The sequence below is a fragment of the Salvelinus fontinalis genome, chromosome 26, assembly GCF_029448725.1.
Source record: "Salvelinus fontinalis isolate EN_2023a chromosome 26, ASM2944872v1, whole genome shotgun sequence".
NCBI lineage: Eukaryota > Metazoa > Chordata > Actinopteri > Salmoniformes > Salmonidae > Salvelinus > Salvelinus fontinalis.
Genome location: NC_074690.1, coordinates 40,009,683 through 40,023,901, shown reverse-complemented (window position 1 = coordinate 40,023,901; position 14,219 = coordinate 40,009,683). Strand labels below are relative to the sequence as shown.

The following is a 14,219-nucleotide window of genomic DNA, read 5'->3' as shown; positions in this document are numbered from 1 at the left end:
ATTACGTTCGTTAATGCCGTCTTTGATGTGGGTTTGTTGTGCTTCAATGCACAAGCACCTTCTTCCCCACCTATCGATAAAATCATTTTGATAAAGTCGTACAAGTTTTACTGTGCGTAAACTTTCAAATGCATCCCGTCATTACTTAATGTGATAGCTATTTGAACTACTTAATAAAACATTTGATTAATAAAATATGAGTAATTTCACTCAAATGAAGGGGATGATGCAATCTTTGCAAGGAAGGGAATCTGATTTCATTGGTACTCAACTCAGTCATTTCACTCAGGGAAAGTGGATTTGGCCTTGAATTAGCCTGCCCCGTAGCAGGTTAGTTCTGAAGTATTCGTTGCCATAGAAACGTACCTCGCTAAAAGATGAGCCACTTTCATATGACCGGTTATCCCAAGTTTAACGCCGTTGACCAAAGTTACCTCGCCAACTCTTCAAACCTGCTTCGTAGTATAGGGCTCTGGTGTCTCTAGTCCCTAACAAACCGAGACACTTCCCCTGAATATGATCAGGTTAGATGGGTGTAAGCAGTGTCCGCTCACACTAACGGAGCACATGCATTTACCACAAGGGCGCTGGGTTTGCCGAGCAGAACACTTGAGCTAAATGGACCAAGCACAAACCATAGAGAAAAACTAGGAAATCACTCACACAAACACGTCTCTCAGACACATACAGCGACAATCAAGTGTTTATTACAAAACATCTGTAAAAAATGTACAGAAATAAACAATGTTGCAACAAACTACATCATTCTTTCTAAATAAAAGTTCAAGAGAAAGTCAATTAGGACAGATGGCTTGACAGTGACAAGAAGCAGAATATGCAATGACAACAAAAAACAGCTGTCAAAGTAATATATCCATGACAGGAAGGAGTTACTGAGTTGCGAGGCGAAACAATTCTAGAATGTCTGTACAAAATTAGACTGCATTAGAAATCCCAGTGTAATGCCCATCACTAAACGAAGTGTCTTTACTGAGAATAAACAGTAAAGTGTCTAACAAAACACAGATTTGATCATGTATGCTAGCTCTATGGCAAAATCGATGTTACCTTTTAACATTTCACAACACCTGCCTTCAATTTCCACCCGTTAGCCCCCTCTGCAAGACACTACTATGTTGTAGTACTCTACTACAGAGTTCTAAGCGTGTGCTTGACCCATGCCTCACTTAGCTGTGTTTGAAATGTAATATATATTATATGCCATTTAGCAGACGCTTTGATCCAACGCGACTTACAGTCATGCATGCATACATTTTAAGTATGGGTGATTGTGTGGTGTTGGGTGGCCTTGCTCTGGCTCTTCTAGTGTACATCTCTTTCATGGTCAGATTACTATTATATGCAAGGCTCTTCTTTCCCTTCTCTATATCTGTATTGCTGAGAAATGTTCACTAGAGAACCACACTCCTCAGAGGTATACAATAACAGTCAAACGCTTGTACAATAGTGAAGACATCAAAACTATGAAATAACACATGGAATCATGCAGTAAGCAAAATTGTTAGACATATTTTCGATTCTTCAAGGTAGCCATCTTTGACTGAAAGCTTTGCACAACCTTGGCATTCTCTCAACCAGCCTCATGAGGAAGTCACTTGGAATGCATTTCAATTAACAGGTGTTCCTTCTTAAAAGTTAATTTGTCGAATTTCTTTCCTTCTTAATGCGTTTGAGCCAATCTGTTGTGTTGGGCTAGAATACAGAAGATAGTATTTTACCAAATAGGACTAAGTCCATATTATTGCAAGAACAGCTCAAATAAGAAAAGAGAAACGACAGTACACAATTACTTTTAGACATGAAGATCAGTCAATCTGGAAAATGTTAAGAACTTTGAAAGTTTCTTCAAATACAGTCGCAAAAACCAAGCGATATGATGAAACTGGCTCTCATGAGGAAGTTACCTCTGCTGCAGAGGATAAGTTCATTAGAGTTACCAGCCTCACAAATTGAAGCACAAATAAATGATTCACAGAATTCAAGTAACAGACACATCTCAACATCAACTGTTCAGAGGAGACTGCATGAATCAGGCCTTCATGGTTGAATTGCTGCAAAGAAACCAATACTAAAGGACACCAATAAGAAGAGACTTGCTTGGGCTAAGAAACACAAGCAATGGACATTAGACAAGTGGAAATCTGTCCTTTGGTCTGATGAGTCAAAATTTGATATTTTTGCACTTAGTGGGACTTTCAATTGTTTTTCAACAGGACAATGACCCAACACACCTCCAGGCTGTGTAAGGGCTATTTGACTAAGAAAGAGAGTGATGGAGTGCTGCGTTAAATGGCCTGGCCTCCTCAATCACCCAACTTCAAGATTATTGGAAAAGCATTCCAGGTGAAGCTGGTTGAGAGAATACCAAGAGTGTGCAAAATTGCCAAGGCAAAGGGTGGCTACTTTGAAGAATCAAAAATATAAAATATTTTGATTTGTTTAACTTTTTTGGTTACTACATGATTCCATGTGTGTTATTTCATAGTTTTGATGTGTTCACTACTATTCTACAATGTAGAAAATAGCAAAAATAAAGAAAAACCCTTCAATGAGTAGGTGTGTCCAAACGTTGGACTGGTACTGTACATTCTCACTTACACAGACCTTTCTGCATTGGTCCCAGGCAGCATGTTACCATTGTTCTAGGTCAGTGTGTATAAGAACTGAGTTGGGGTGACAATACTAAGACACTACTGGCTGATTCTTTACTCTGTTGGGCTCTTGGGGGCTGTCTGAACTGTCAGAGGGAGAGGGTTGGGGAGCTGGCCCCCTTGTTCTGGTCTCTGGACAGGTCCTGGTTCTGTGTTTGGCCTAGGATAGGGCTAGAGTCAGTACAGGCCTGCAGGTCTTTCTCATGCTCTTCTGTTGTTTGTTCCGCCCTCTCTTTCTTTACGGCAATCTTCTCTTCATCCTCCTCTTCCTTCTTTGGTTCTCCTAGCCTTTTCCTACCCTCCCTTTTAGCCTCTTTCTTCACACCCTTCTTTACTTCCTTCTTTGTAGCGATGGCAGGTAGCGGTTTCTGGTCAGGGGTGGAGCTCTGGCAGACGGTAGGCCCGTCCCACTTTGGAATGTCCAATCCCAGCAGTTCCATCAGCTGGCTCATGACCTCGTCCACATAACCGTTGATACGCAGGTGCGCGTGTTTGTCCTGCCAGACAGAAACGAACATGAGCTTGAGACCTCGACCAGTAACAACCTAGTACCTACCACGTCAGTGTTTGCAGAACACAAATGACAGAAGGGCCAGGATAGGAGTATATACTTACCATGTGATGTAACCTGATCCAAAAAAACGACAGGCCCTCAAATGAGATCCGTCAGCTGCGAATATTTAACTTGTCCACCTTTAAGGGTGAAACCATCCAAGACGCTACTGCATCTTACTTATGCCTTTGTATTCCTTACGGAACATAAGCCATCATTGAATTGCCTCCAAACTTTCTGCAGGTCCTGCAGTAGGATTAGCTTAGAGAATGTGTTGAGTCATTAATCAAGTATGATCTCACTGAACATATTGGCTGAATTATTCATGCAGCTGGGTTCCTATTTTTAACTTGAAACTTCTGTAGAACACCAGACCTTAGAAGTACATGGTTCTATGTGACAATAGGACGTTTCTGAAGATAATAGGCTGTAAACATCCGAGGGCTAGTTGATTTGAACTGTGCAAACAATCATTTGTGGAAATCGGCCGATATTGCGTTCATGTTCGCAGCTCATGTTTAATAGGATACAGCGTGTTTGAGTTAATTACATGCAAGTTGAAGTTTGTGTGCGTGTCTGTTTAGTGGTGTACAGATTGTTGTGTGTGTGTATCAAATCAAATGTTTTATTTGTCACATACGTGTTTAGCTGATGTTATTGCGGGTGTAGCGAAATGCTTGTATATGTGAGTGAGTGTGTGCATTACTCATGTGTTTTTAAGTTGGAGTTTGTATACGTGTGTGTGTGTGTGTGTGTGTGTGTGTACACACGTGTGTCTTGTGTACACACGTGTGTCTTGTGTACACACGTGTGTCTTGTGTACACACGTGTGTCTTGTGTACACACGTGTGTCTTGTGTACACACGTGTGTCTTGTGTACACACGTGTGTCTTGTGTATACACGTGTGTCTTGTGTATACACGTGTGTCTTGTGTATGTGTGGTTTGCGAGACTCACATGTTTGGTGGGCTGAAGGTTGACGATGACCACCTTGCCCCCCTTGCGTTTGGTGAAGAGGGGCAGGTCTCCGCTGGGCTTGATTTGCAGAGATGTACCCAGGGTCAGCGCCAGGTCGGCCCGTCTAGACAGAGAAACGCCACAAAACTACATTACCCATAATCATCACATACAAACAACCAGGTCCATCACCTTAGAACCTGCTACATACGGTGCATTCGGAAAGTATTCAGACGCCTTGACTTTTTCCACATTTTGTTACGTTACATCCTTACTCTAAAATTGATTAAAGAGATTTTTCTTCCATAATCTACACACAAAACCCCATAAGGACAAAGCAAAAACTGGTTAAATTCTTTTTGTAAATTTATTTTTTATTTAATTTATTTTTTTATTTCACCTTTATTTAACCAGGTAGGCTAGTTGAGAACAAGTTCTCATTTGCAACTGCGACCTGGCCAAGATAAAGCATAGCAGTGTGAACAGACAACAACACAGAGTTACACATGGAGTAAACAATAAACAAGCCAATAACATGGTAGAAAAAAGAGAATCTATATACAATGTGTGCAAAAGGCATGAGGTAGGCAATAAATCGAATAATTACAATTTAGCAGATTAACACTGGAGTGGTAAATCATCAGATGATCATGTGCAAGAAGAGATACTGGTGTGCAAAAGAGCAGAAAAGTAAATAAATAAAAGCAGTATGGGGGTGAGGTAGGTAAATTGGGTGGGTAGTTTACAGATGGACTATGTACAGCTGCAGCGATCGGTTAGCTGCTCGGATAGCAGATTTTTAAAGTTGTTGAGCGAGATAAAAGTCTCCAACTTCAGAGATTTTTGCAATTCGTTCCAGTCGCAGGCAGCAGAGAACTGGAAGGAAAGGCGTCCAAATGAGGTATTGGCTTTAGGGATGATCAGTGAGATACACCTGCTGGAGCGCGTGCTACGGGTGGGTGTAGCCATCGTGACCAGTGAACTGAGATAAGGCGGCACTTTACCTAGCATAGCCTTGTAGATGACCTGGAGCCAGTGGGTCTGACGACGAACATGTAGCGAGGGCCAGCCGACTAGGGCATACAGGTCGCAGTGGTGGGTCGTATAAGGTGCTTTAGTAACAAAACGGATGGCACTGTGATAAACTGCATCCAGTTTGCTGAGTAGAGTATTGGAAGCTATTTTGTAGATGACATCGCCGAAGTCGAGGATCGGTAGGATAGTCAGTTTTACTAGGGTAAGTTTGGCGGCGTGAGTGAAGGAGGCTTTGTTCCGGAATAGAAAGCCGACTCTAGATTTGATTTTGGATTGGAGATGTTTGATATGAGTCTGGAAGGAGAGTTTGCAGTCTAGCCAGACACCTAGGTACTTATAGATGTCCACATATTCTAGGTCGGAACCATCCAGGGTGGTGATGCTAGTCGGGCGTGCGGGTGCAGGCAGCGAACGGTTGAAAAGCATGCATTTAGTTTTACTAGCGTTTAAGAGCAGTTGGAGGCCACGGAAGCAGTGTTGTATGGCATTGAAGCTCGTTTGGAGGTTAGATAGCACAGTGTCCAGGGAAGGGCCGGAAGTATACAGAATGGTGTCGTCTGCATAGAGGTGGATCAGGGAATCGCCCGCAGCAAGAGCAACATCATTGATGTATACAGAGAAAAGAGTCGGCCCGAGAATTGAACCCTGTGGTACCCCCATAGAGACTGCCAGAGGACCGGACAACATGCCCTCCGATTTGACACACTGAACTCTGTCTGCAAAGTAGTTGGTGAACTAGGCAAGGCAGTCATTAGAAAAACCGAGGCTATTGAGTCTGCCGATAAGAATATGGTGATTGACAGAGTCGAAAGCCTTGGCCAGGTCGATGAAGACGGCTGCACAGTAATGTCTTTTATCGATGGCGGTTATGATATCGTTTAGTACCTTGAGCGTGGCTGAGGTGCACCCGTGACCGGCTAGGAAACCGGATTGCACAGCGGAGAAGGTACGGTGTGATTCGAGATGGTCAGTGATCTGTTTGTTGACTTGGCTTTCGAAGACCTTAGCTAGGCAGGGCAGGATGGATATAGGTCTGTAACAGTTTGGGTCCAGGGTGTCTCCCCCTTTGAAGAGGGGGATGACAGCGGCAGCTTTCCAATCCTTGGGGATCTCAGATGATACGAAGGAGAGTTTGAACAGGCTGGTAATAGGGGGTGCGACAATGGCGGCGGACAGTTTCAGAAATAGGGGGTTCAGATTGTCAAGCCCAGCTGATTTGTATCAGCTGTAGGGTTTGTAAATTTATAAATACAAATAAACTGAAATCACATTTACATAAGTATTCAGACCCTTTACTCAGTACTTTGTTGAAGCATCTTAGGCAGCCATTACAGCCTCAAGTCTTCTTTGGCACACCTGTATTTGGGGAATTTTCCTATTCTTCTCTTCAGATCCTCTCAAACTTGGTCAGGTTGGATGGGGAGCATCGCTGCACAACTATTTTCAAGTCTCTCCAGAGATGTTCGATCAGGTTCAAGTTCAGGCACTGATTGGGCCACTCAGGGACATTCAGAGACTTTCTGGCCAAATAGTTCAATCTTGGTTTTGTCAGACCAGAGAATCTTGTTTCTCATGGTCTGCGAGTCCTTTAGGTACCTTTTGGGAAAACTCCAAGCTGACTGTCATGTGCCTTTTACTAAGGATTGGCTTCCATCGGGCCACTCTACCATAAAGGCCTGATTGGTAGAGTGCTGCAGAGATGGTTGTCCTTCTGAAAGGTTCTCCCATCTCCACAGAGGAACTCTGGAGCTCTGTCAGAGTGACCATCAGGTTCTTGGTCACCTCCCAGACCAAGGCTCTTCTCCCCCGATTGCTCAGTTTGGGCGGGTGGCCAGCATTAGGAAGCGTCTTCGCGGTTCCAAACTTCTTCCATTTAAGAATGATGGATGCCACTGTGTTCTTAGGGACCATCAATGCTGCAGACATATTTTGGTACCTTTCCCCAGATCTGTGCCTCAACACAATCCTGTCTCGGAGCTCTACGGACCTTTTCCTTCAACCTCATGGCTTGGTTTTTGCTCTGACATACACTGTCGACTGTGGGACCTTATATAGATAGGCGTGTGCCTTTCCAAATCAGGTCCAATCAATTGAGTTTACCCCAGGTGGACTCCAATCACGTTGTAGAAACAGCTCAAGGATGATCAATGGCAACAGGATGCACCTGATATCAATTGAGTCTCATAGCCAAGAGCCCGAACACACATCTAAATAAGGTATTTCTGTTTATCAATTTGCAAAAATGTCTAAAACCTGTTTTCGCTTTGTCATTATGGGGTATTATGTGTAGATTGATGAGGAAAATGTTATTTAATCAATTTTAGAACAAGGCTGTAACGTTACAAAATGTGGAAAAAGTCAAGGGGTCTGAATACTTTCTGAATGCACTGAACGCTGTGTTAAGTTGTTTTAATGTCACGTACAAGTACAGTGAACTACTGTTCTTGCAAGCTCTAAACCCAACAACGCAGTATCAATAATGCAGTAATACTAAAAATAACAAGGCAGAACAAAAACACACAAGGGGACTAAGAACACACCCCTGTGGGGGACCCCGTGCTGAGGGTCAGCATGGCGGAGGCGATGTTGCCTACCCTCACCACCAGTCCAGGATCCAGTTGCAGAGGGAGGTGTTCAGACCCAGGTACTGTTCCCACAAAAAGATGTCGGCACTGAGCAAATGTCAGGTCTGCTGACTGCAAACTCGAATGTTGTGACGATTCTGTGTAACTTCCAGCGCACGTTCACTGTGGACACTGAGGCTGTACCCGCTTTAAGTTACCATTTTAACAGTGGCCAAGTAGGTTACTGTGGCTATTTGATCATAATGTAGTCCTACCCAAGTGACCTACCTTCAAAAACAACGGAGAAAATGCATCCCATAACATTTTAACACGGAAATAGCTGTTCTATCATTCAGCCTTGTTAGGTTCTAAATGAACCGAGTAAAAACTCACGGGCAATTATTAAAGCTCAAACCAAGTTTATTCACCCAATGAGTCAGACAGCTGAACAAACAAAGACATGGTCCCAACAGCACAAGTATATATACTCCAATTTAGGTGAAGTCTCATCCTTCCCTCTAAACATGACATCTTTATTGCTAGGCAGGAAGTTAAGTGATGTGGGTAATAAACTGTTCCTTCTCCCTTAACCTGACCTGACCTCGGCCCCCATTCCTCACTAATCCACAGCTCTCCACCCTTATCAGGGACCGCGACCATGTGATTCCCTTTCCTTTACCCAGTACATTCCAAGCCCCTGGCTCATATCCAACCTTACTTGACTCCACCGTATGCATTCCTCCTACAGATAACCATTCACTTCTGATGTAACAACCAGACTTTGGCCCTTCTCATTTCCATAGGATACCTGATGTCTAACAATATTTTAGAAGTCAGAACCCATCAGTCTACAGTAGCAGCCAATGTGTGGTGTAGGCCTTGATTTCAAGAGACTTTTGAAAAAAACATGCAGGGCTTGACATTAACCTGTTTATCCACTTGTCCTTCAGATAAGTAGGTGACCTAAAATGTTGTTGTGTTGTTCAATGCAAGACACCACTTTACAAAATAATATTCATTATTATTCCCATACCATTACTATAGAGAATCTGACAAATTATGCTACCCTCTGCCTATTGGCTACTTAGCCTGCCTCAAAAGCTGGATCAGGGCCAACAAGGATCAGTGACAGACAATTTCTCTCATCTAAATCACTTCAGTTTAATTATGTAAGTGCAATGTGTGTGTGCGCGCATAACCTTATGGTATGTATGTGGACAAGCATAAGGACCTTCGTGTCAAAATGCAACCGTTGGCCTTTGAATTGTAGATTTAATGAAGAGGAGAATGGACATCAATTAAAAGGGGATTACGCTGGGAATCAGTTGACAGAAATGGAGCGGTGGTTTGCACATCAATAGATAGAGGCATACACAAGACTGTGCCGCCATATAACAGGTTAATATGTTACACACGGGTTAACTAACATTCTGACCTACAGGGCCAACACAAATACCCTACTTCTTTAAGGAGGTGCTCTGCTTTTGTTCTCTCTTTCTCTGTCTGTCTATCTTTCTCTCTTACCTGCTAGCTTCTTCGGCTCTGTTGAGGTCTTTTTCAGGCAGAGCTTCCTCCCAGTCCAGTATGGTACTGATGAGCTTCCCCCTGTGTGAACACACACACACACACACACTTTAGGGTAATTTCTTAGCAGACACCTGGCTATGTACTGATGCAGCGTGATGATCTCTGATATCTTATCAGTGTTGCGGATTATTGTATTTCCCTGAAATACCAAGACGGTGAAGCTGTATGAGTAATCCCCAGTGTGTCCGTGTTGTGTGTGTGTTACCTGCAGGACCTGAGTCCTCTTCCCCGGACCTCCTCACAGTATTTTCCAGTGGGTTTCAGCCCCATCACACCAATCACCTTTTCCCGCACATACTGCCTGAAAAACCACACATCCATCAGAACCTGTGATGCCTTTCACCTTGACTTACTGGTGAAGAACCTTCGGTGAGGCAGTGCCATATAATTCAGTATTAGAACTCTGATGGACAGTGCCACTTTACAGGTGACAATTATCAACACAGATCAGCGAACAAACACATTTCAAAGAATTTAAAGAGCGTGTGAGGTGGCTGATGTAAATACTTTGCTGCTGTTGTCCTGCCCGTGTAGGGGAGTACAGATGGTGGCTGAAGGCTAGATAAATGATCCCTATTAGTATGTTGGTGGAATGGTTTTCCCCTGCTTACAAGCCAGCCTCCCTTTCCCAAGTTGCCTCAGGTTGTTAACATATGGAAAGTGAGAAGTCTGTCTATTCTTGTATATTTTTGTGTAATTGACAGTTGAAGTAGGCAAACAGTGTTGGCAGATTTAGATTAGAATTTAGATTAGAATTAGCATCAATGCCTCCCGAGTGGGGAAGCGGTCTAAGGCACTGCATCGCAGTGCTAGAGGCGTCATTACAGACCCGGATTTGATCCTGGGCTGTGGCGCAGCCGGACGCGACCAGGAGACCCATGAGGCGGCGCACAATTGGTCCAGTGTTGTCCGGGTAAGGGGAGGGTTTGTCCGGCTGGGATATCCTTGTCTCATCGCGCTCTAGTGACTCCTTGTGGCGGCCCGGGTGCCTGCAAGCTGACTTCGGTCGCCAGCTGTACGTTGTTTCCTCCTACACATTGGTGCGGCTGGCTTCCGGGTTAAGCGAGCAGCATTGTCAAGAAGCAGTGCGGCTTGGTGGGGTCGTGTTTTGGAGGATGCATGGCGCTCTACCTTCACCTTTCCCCGAGTCCGTACGGGGGTTGCAGCGATGGGACAACACTAACTACCAATTGGATATCAAGAAATTGGGAAGAAAACGGGGGTAACAGTAAGAAGATTTTGCATCAATTGAAAACAGTGCAGGGTTAATCAATCTGGTTTTTATATGACGTGTGTACGTGTGACAAAGAGAGTGGGTTCAGCATGAAATAACCAGTTGAGGGCACACAAAATAAAACACACATTTTAAGATGGGCTGAACTGTGTTTCGGTACGCTTTCATTCTAATGTGAAGAGCATAACATTTCTATGCTTTTGAATTCGTCGTGTGTGACATCTTTCACTAAGAGTGGTTTGAACTGACGTACTTGCCACACTTCCCACACTCCTCCACGAACATGTTCCCATGCAACTCAGAGAGCAGATTTCTGAATCAGAGAGAGAAAGAGAGACTGCTTATTTCACATAAGTATGTACTGACAATAAAGAATTTATATCAATGTAAATGAGTGTTGAAGCGACGCACATTGGCTACCCGGACTATCTGCATTGTGTCCCGACACCCCCACCCGCCAACCCCTCTTTTACGCTCCTGCTACTCTCTGTTTATCATCTATGCATAGTCACTTTAACTATACCTACATGTATGTATTGCCTCAATTAGCCCGACTAACCGGTGCCTGTACATAGCCTCGCTACTGTATATAGCCTCGCTACTGTTATTTTAACTGTCTTTTTACTGCTGTTTTTATTTCTTTACTTATCTATTGTTCACCTAATACCTATTTTTTACTTAAAAACTGCATTGTTGGTTAGAGCCTGTAAGTAAGCATTTCACTGTAAGGTCTACCTACACCTGCTGTATTCGGCACACGTGACAAATAAACTTTGATTTGAACAGAGTACTTTAGTTTAGCATTTCCTTCCCAACTGATTACCATATAGATTGGAATAATGGTATTCTCCTGCTAATGTATTGAATCATATTGATTTCACTCTCTAGCTGTAGCCGTTCCAATTCTATGAAATCCTATTCACAAGAGAGACCAGGGCTTATTCAAAAGAGTCTTTAGAGTAGGAGTCCTGATCTAGAATCAGGTCCCTCCTGTCCATAGAATCTTATTATTTATGATCTAAAAGGCAAAACTGATCCTAGATCTGCATTTATTCTCTGAGACACTTGATAAATACAGGTCCTGGTCAGAGAATGATTGTAGTGTTTCATTGGGATAGTATAGCAGGTTTTATATTATATTTAACCATGAAAAACCCATTGAGATACAGAGTCTCTTTTGCAAAGGAGTGTTACCTGGGGAAGCCGGAGCGGACGTGGATGCCGTCCACATTCTGGCTGATGAGGTATTTGAGGTAGCTGGCTCTCTGCAGCCCCAGCAGGGCCATGTGAGTGAGGCTGGGCCGAGCTTCCTCGAATGTGGTGTCAAAGTGGGGAGACTCGCCCCTCTCCTCCATGGTCCACACTCCTTTGGGACCCCTGAGAGAGGGAGACAACATAGAAGTGTGAGAGGTGTGTACAAACGCACGCACACACACACGTCTAAGGTTATGACAGGGCAACATACAAGACAGACTGTCAAGCAATCTCTCCACATCTCTGTAGTAAGGTGTGGCATCTGTTGTGGTAGCTGCCGGGCTTCAAAAGGCAAGAGATGCATTTCTATGCAAGAGGAAGAGCGAGACATCCTGAGAATACAGAATGAAGGCCTTAGCATTCTCCTCTCTCCCATTCTCTTTTAACTGACACAGCCCCCGCTCTCTCACCTCTCACTGTGTGACTTATGGTCTGCTCAGACCAGATCAAAGCTCCTCAGCCATTTGGTAAGACAGTCATTAGGCTAGAGGAGTACGTCAGCCAGGTATTACGTACTTATCTTTTAGAGAAAAGGGCCGCAGGACATGAAGCGCAATGAAAGTCTGCAAACTGGCTTTAGGGGGGAATGTGTCCTTTTTATGCCTAGGTTTTTCAGTAATGGACCATTAATTAAATTCAAGGACAAACAGACAAACCAGAATGACAGAAGGCTGATTAATTAAATATGAATGTAAAGTCCTCTAGTCCTTTTCCGCACAGCAGCAATGGGGAAAAGGGAAAACACGTGAAGACACAAGCAGAGACAGAAAGAATAAGAATTACATTGTAATGACAAGTAATATAAAAGAAAACGTTGGAACGTTGGTGTGAAAGTCAACATCAGAGATTCAGCCAACACTACCGTACAATTATTGCTCTGGTAATAGAGCTAGCCTGTACTGCCCCCCTCTGCTGATACCACGGTACTGCAGCCAAATAAGAGGATGGTGTTGACTCACATTTCCTATATTCTTTCTTGAATTGTTTAAAAATGCATCATTCATTATTCAATTTCTTGAGCGAGAAAAAGACACTGATCCCATTCAAGTAGGTTCATTGAACAGGACGAGCCTTTACTAATAATACATTTCTAAACTGGCCAAATCCTCTGTGTCAGTTCAGCATAGCCATGAACCAAGCCTTTACAACCAGGGAGAGGTGGAGGAGAGTGTGCTTCTTTAGCCTATGGAGATGCGCTCTGAGTGGTTGAGCGGTACAGGGTAATGGTCTTACCTGAAGTCAGGTATGCCTGAAGAGGTGCTGATGCCTGCCCCAGAGTGGACCACCAGGTACTGGGACTCCCTAATCAGCTGGGCCAGAGCCTCCACCTTCCCCTTTAACTCTTCTTTACTGTCAAAAGACTGGGAGAGAGTAGGGATGGGGAGATAACGGGAGAAGAGGGGAAAGTGAAGGGAGGATGGGGATGAAGATGAGATGAGAGGACAGGACAGGACGAGGTGGGAAGAGTAAGAAAGAAGGGAGAGAGTGTAGAGGGTAGTGTTGGTGTAGGGCAGGTTTGACTCATCTATTTCAGTGGGGTGCCCGGTGCAGTGTGTGGAGAACATCGCAAAACGTGCCAAAAGGACTAGGGGCGCCAGCAACAACAACGTAATGGTAGGGGAAACACTACACTGGCGTTCATGTTAGCTTTAGTGTGTAACAACAGAGATAGAATATTACTAGCTAGCTAGTTTTGAACTACGTGTATATTGGCAATAGGAATGGATATTGTGCTACGGTAGGTACACTTCTGGCTAGAACTAGAGGGAATCCTCGAAAAGCTTTGTTGCTACTAGTAACTTAGCTAGCTAGCTAACACCTGCCTGTGTGTTTACCTCGGGGAGCCCGCATACACCTTTGTCCGCATATGTAGACAGTCCAGCGGCGTAGTTTACAGACATTACTGCAGCTCCTCAACAAAAACTCAGAAATATACCTCAACGCTCTCGTAAATATTCCCGTTCAACGCAATGAGCTTTTGTTTCTTTTTGAAAACCAGCCCACTTGCTCGTTGTTGAGACCCAGTTTGGTGACGTCATCCATAAGGGACGATTCCACTTAAAATGACTGATGAGTTATTTGGCTTGGCTGTAGTGCAGATAGAACAATGAGACGTTGGATCACTTTATTTGTCTTGTGATCAGTTACAATGACATTACGCTCATTACTGTAAACTTCTACGGGTACAACACCAAACATGAGAATGATGAATTGCTTGAATCTATAGAGAAACATATACTTCATTGGTTATCTAAATTTCCCAATTCGTTATTATTGATAGGAGGGGACTTTAACATTACAATAGATAATTCAACTGATAGATGGCCCCCAGGTAGACCAACCAATCAGAATTTGGGTTTAAT

The 14,219-nt window shown here is 43.7% G+C and overlaps 1 protein-coding gene across 1 annotated transcript; it reads right to left on the bottom strand.

Annotated features, from left to right (window-relative positions):
• Positions 1 to 687: 687 nt before the first annotated feature.
• Positions 688 to 13,916, bottom strand: sirt6 (sirtuin 6). Its single transcript, XM_055883910.1, has 8 exons — positions 13,692 to 13,916; positions 13,090 to 13,217; positions 11,797 to 11,979; positions 10,856 to 10,915; positions 9,574 to 9,669; positions 9,306 to 9,386; positions 4,183 to 4,306; positions 688 to 3,169 (listed from the first exon to the last, which is right to left on the bottom strand). Exons 1-8 carry the CDS (start codon positions 13,755 to 13,757, stop codon positions 2,762 to 2,764), a joined length of 1,146 nt encoding a protein of 381 aa, XP_055739885.1. The 5' UTR covers positions 13,758 to 13,916; the 3' UTR covers positions 688 to 2,761.
• Positions 13,917 to 14,219: the final 303 nt, after the last annotated feature.

Bases quoted from the DNA above. Each gene is read 5' to 3' on its own strand.
- sirt6 (XM_055883910.1), bottom strand. From the start codon at position 13,757: ATGTCTGTAAACTACGCCGCTGGACTGTCTACATATGCGGACAAAGGT. The intron at 9,387-9,573 runs GTAACACACACA...GTGTTCACACAG, and splicing joins AGAGGACTCAGGTCCTGCAG to GGGGAAGCTCATCAGTACCA. The intron at 4,307-9,305 runs GTAAGAGAGAAA...TTCTCTGTCTAG, and splicing joins AGAGCCGAAGAAGCTAGCAG to ACGGGCCGACCTGGCGCTGA.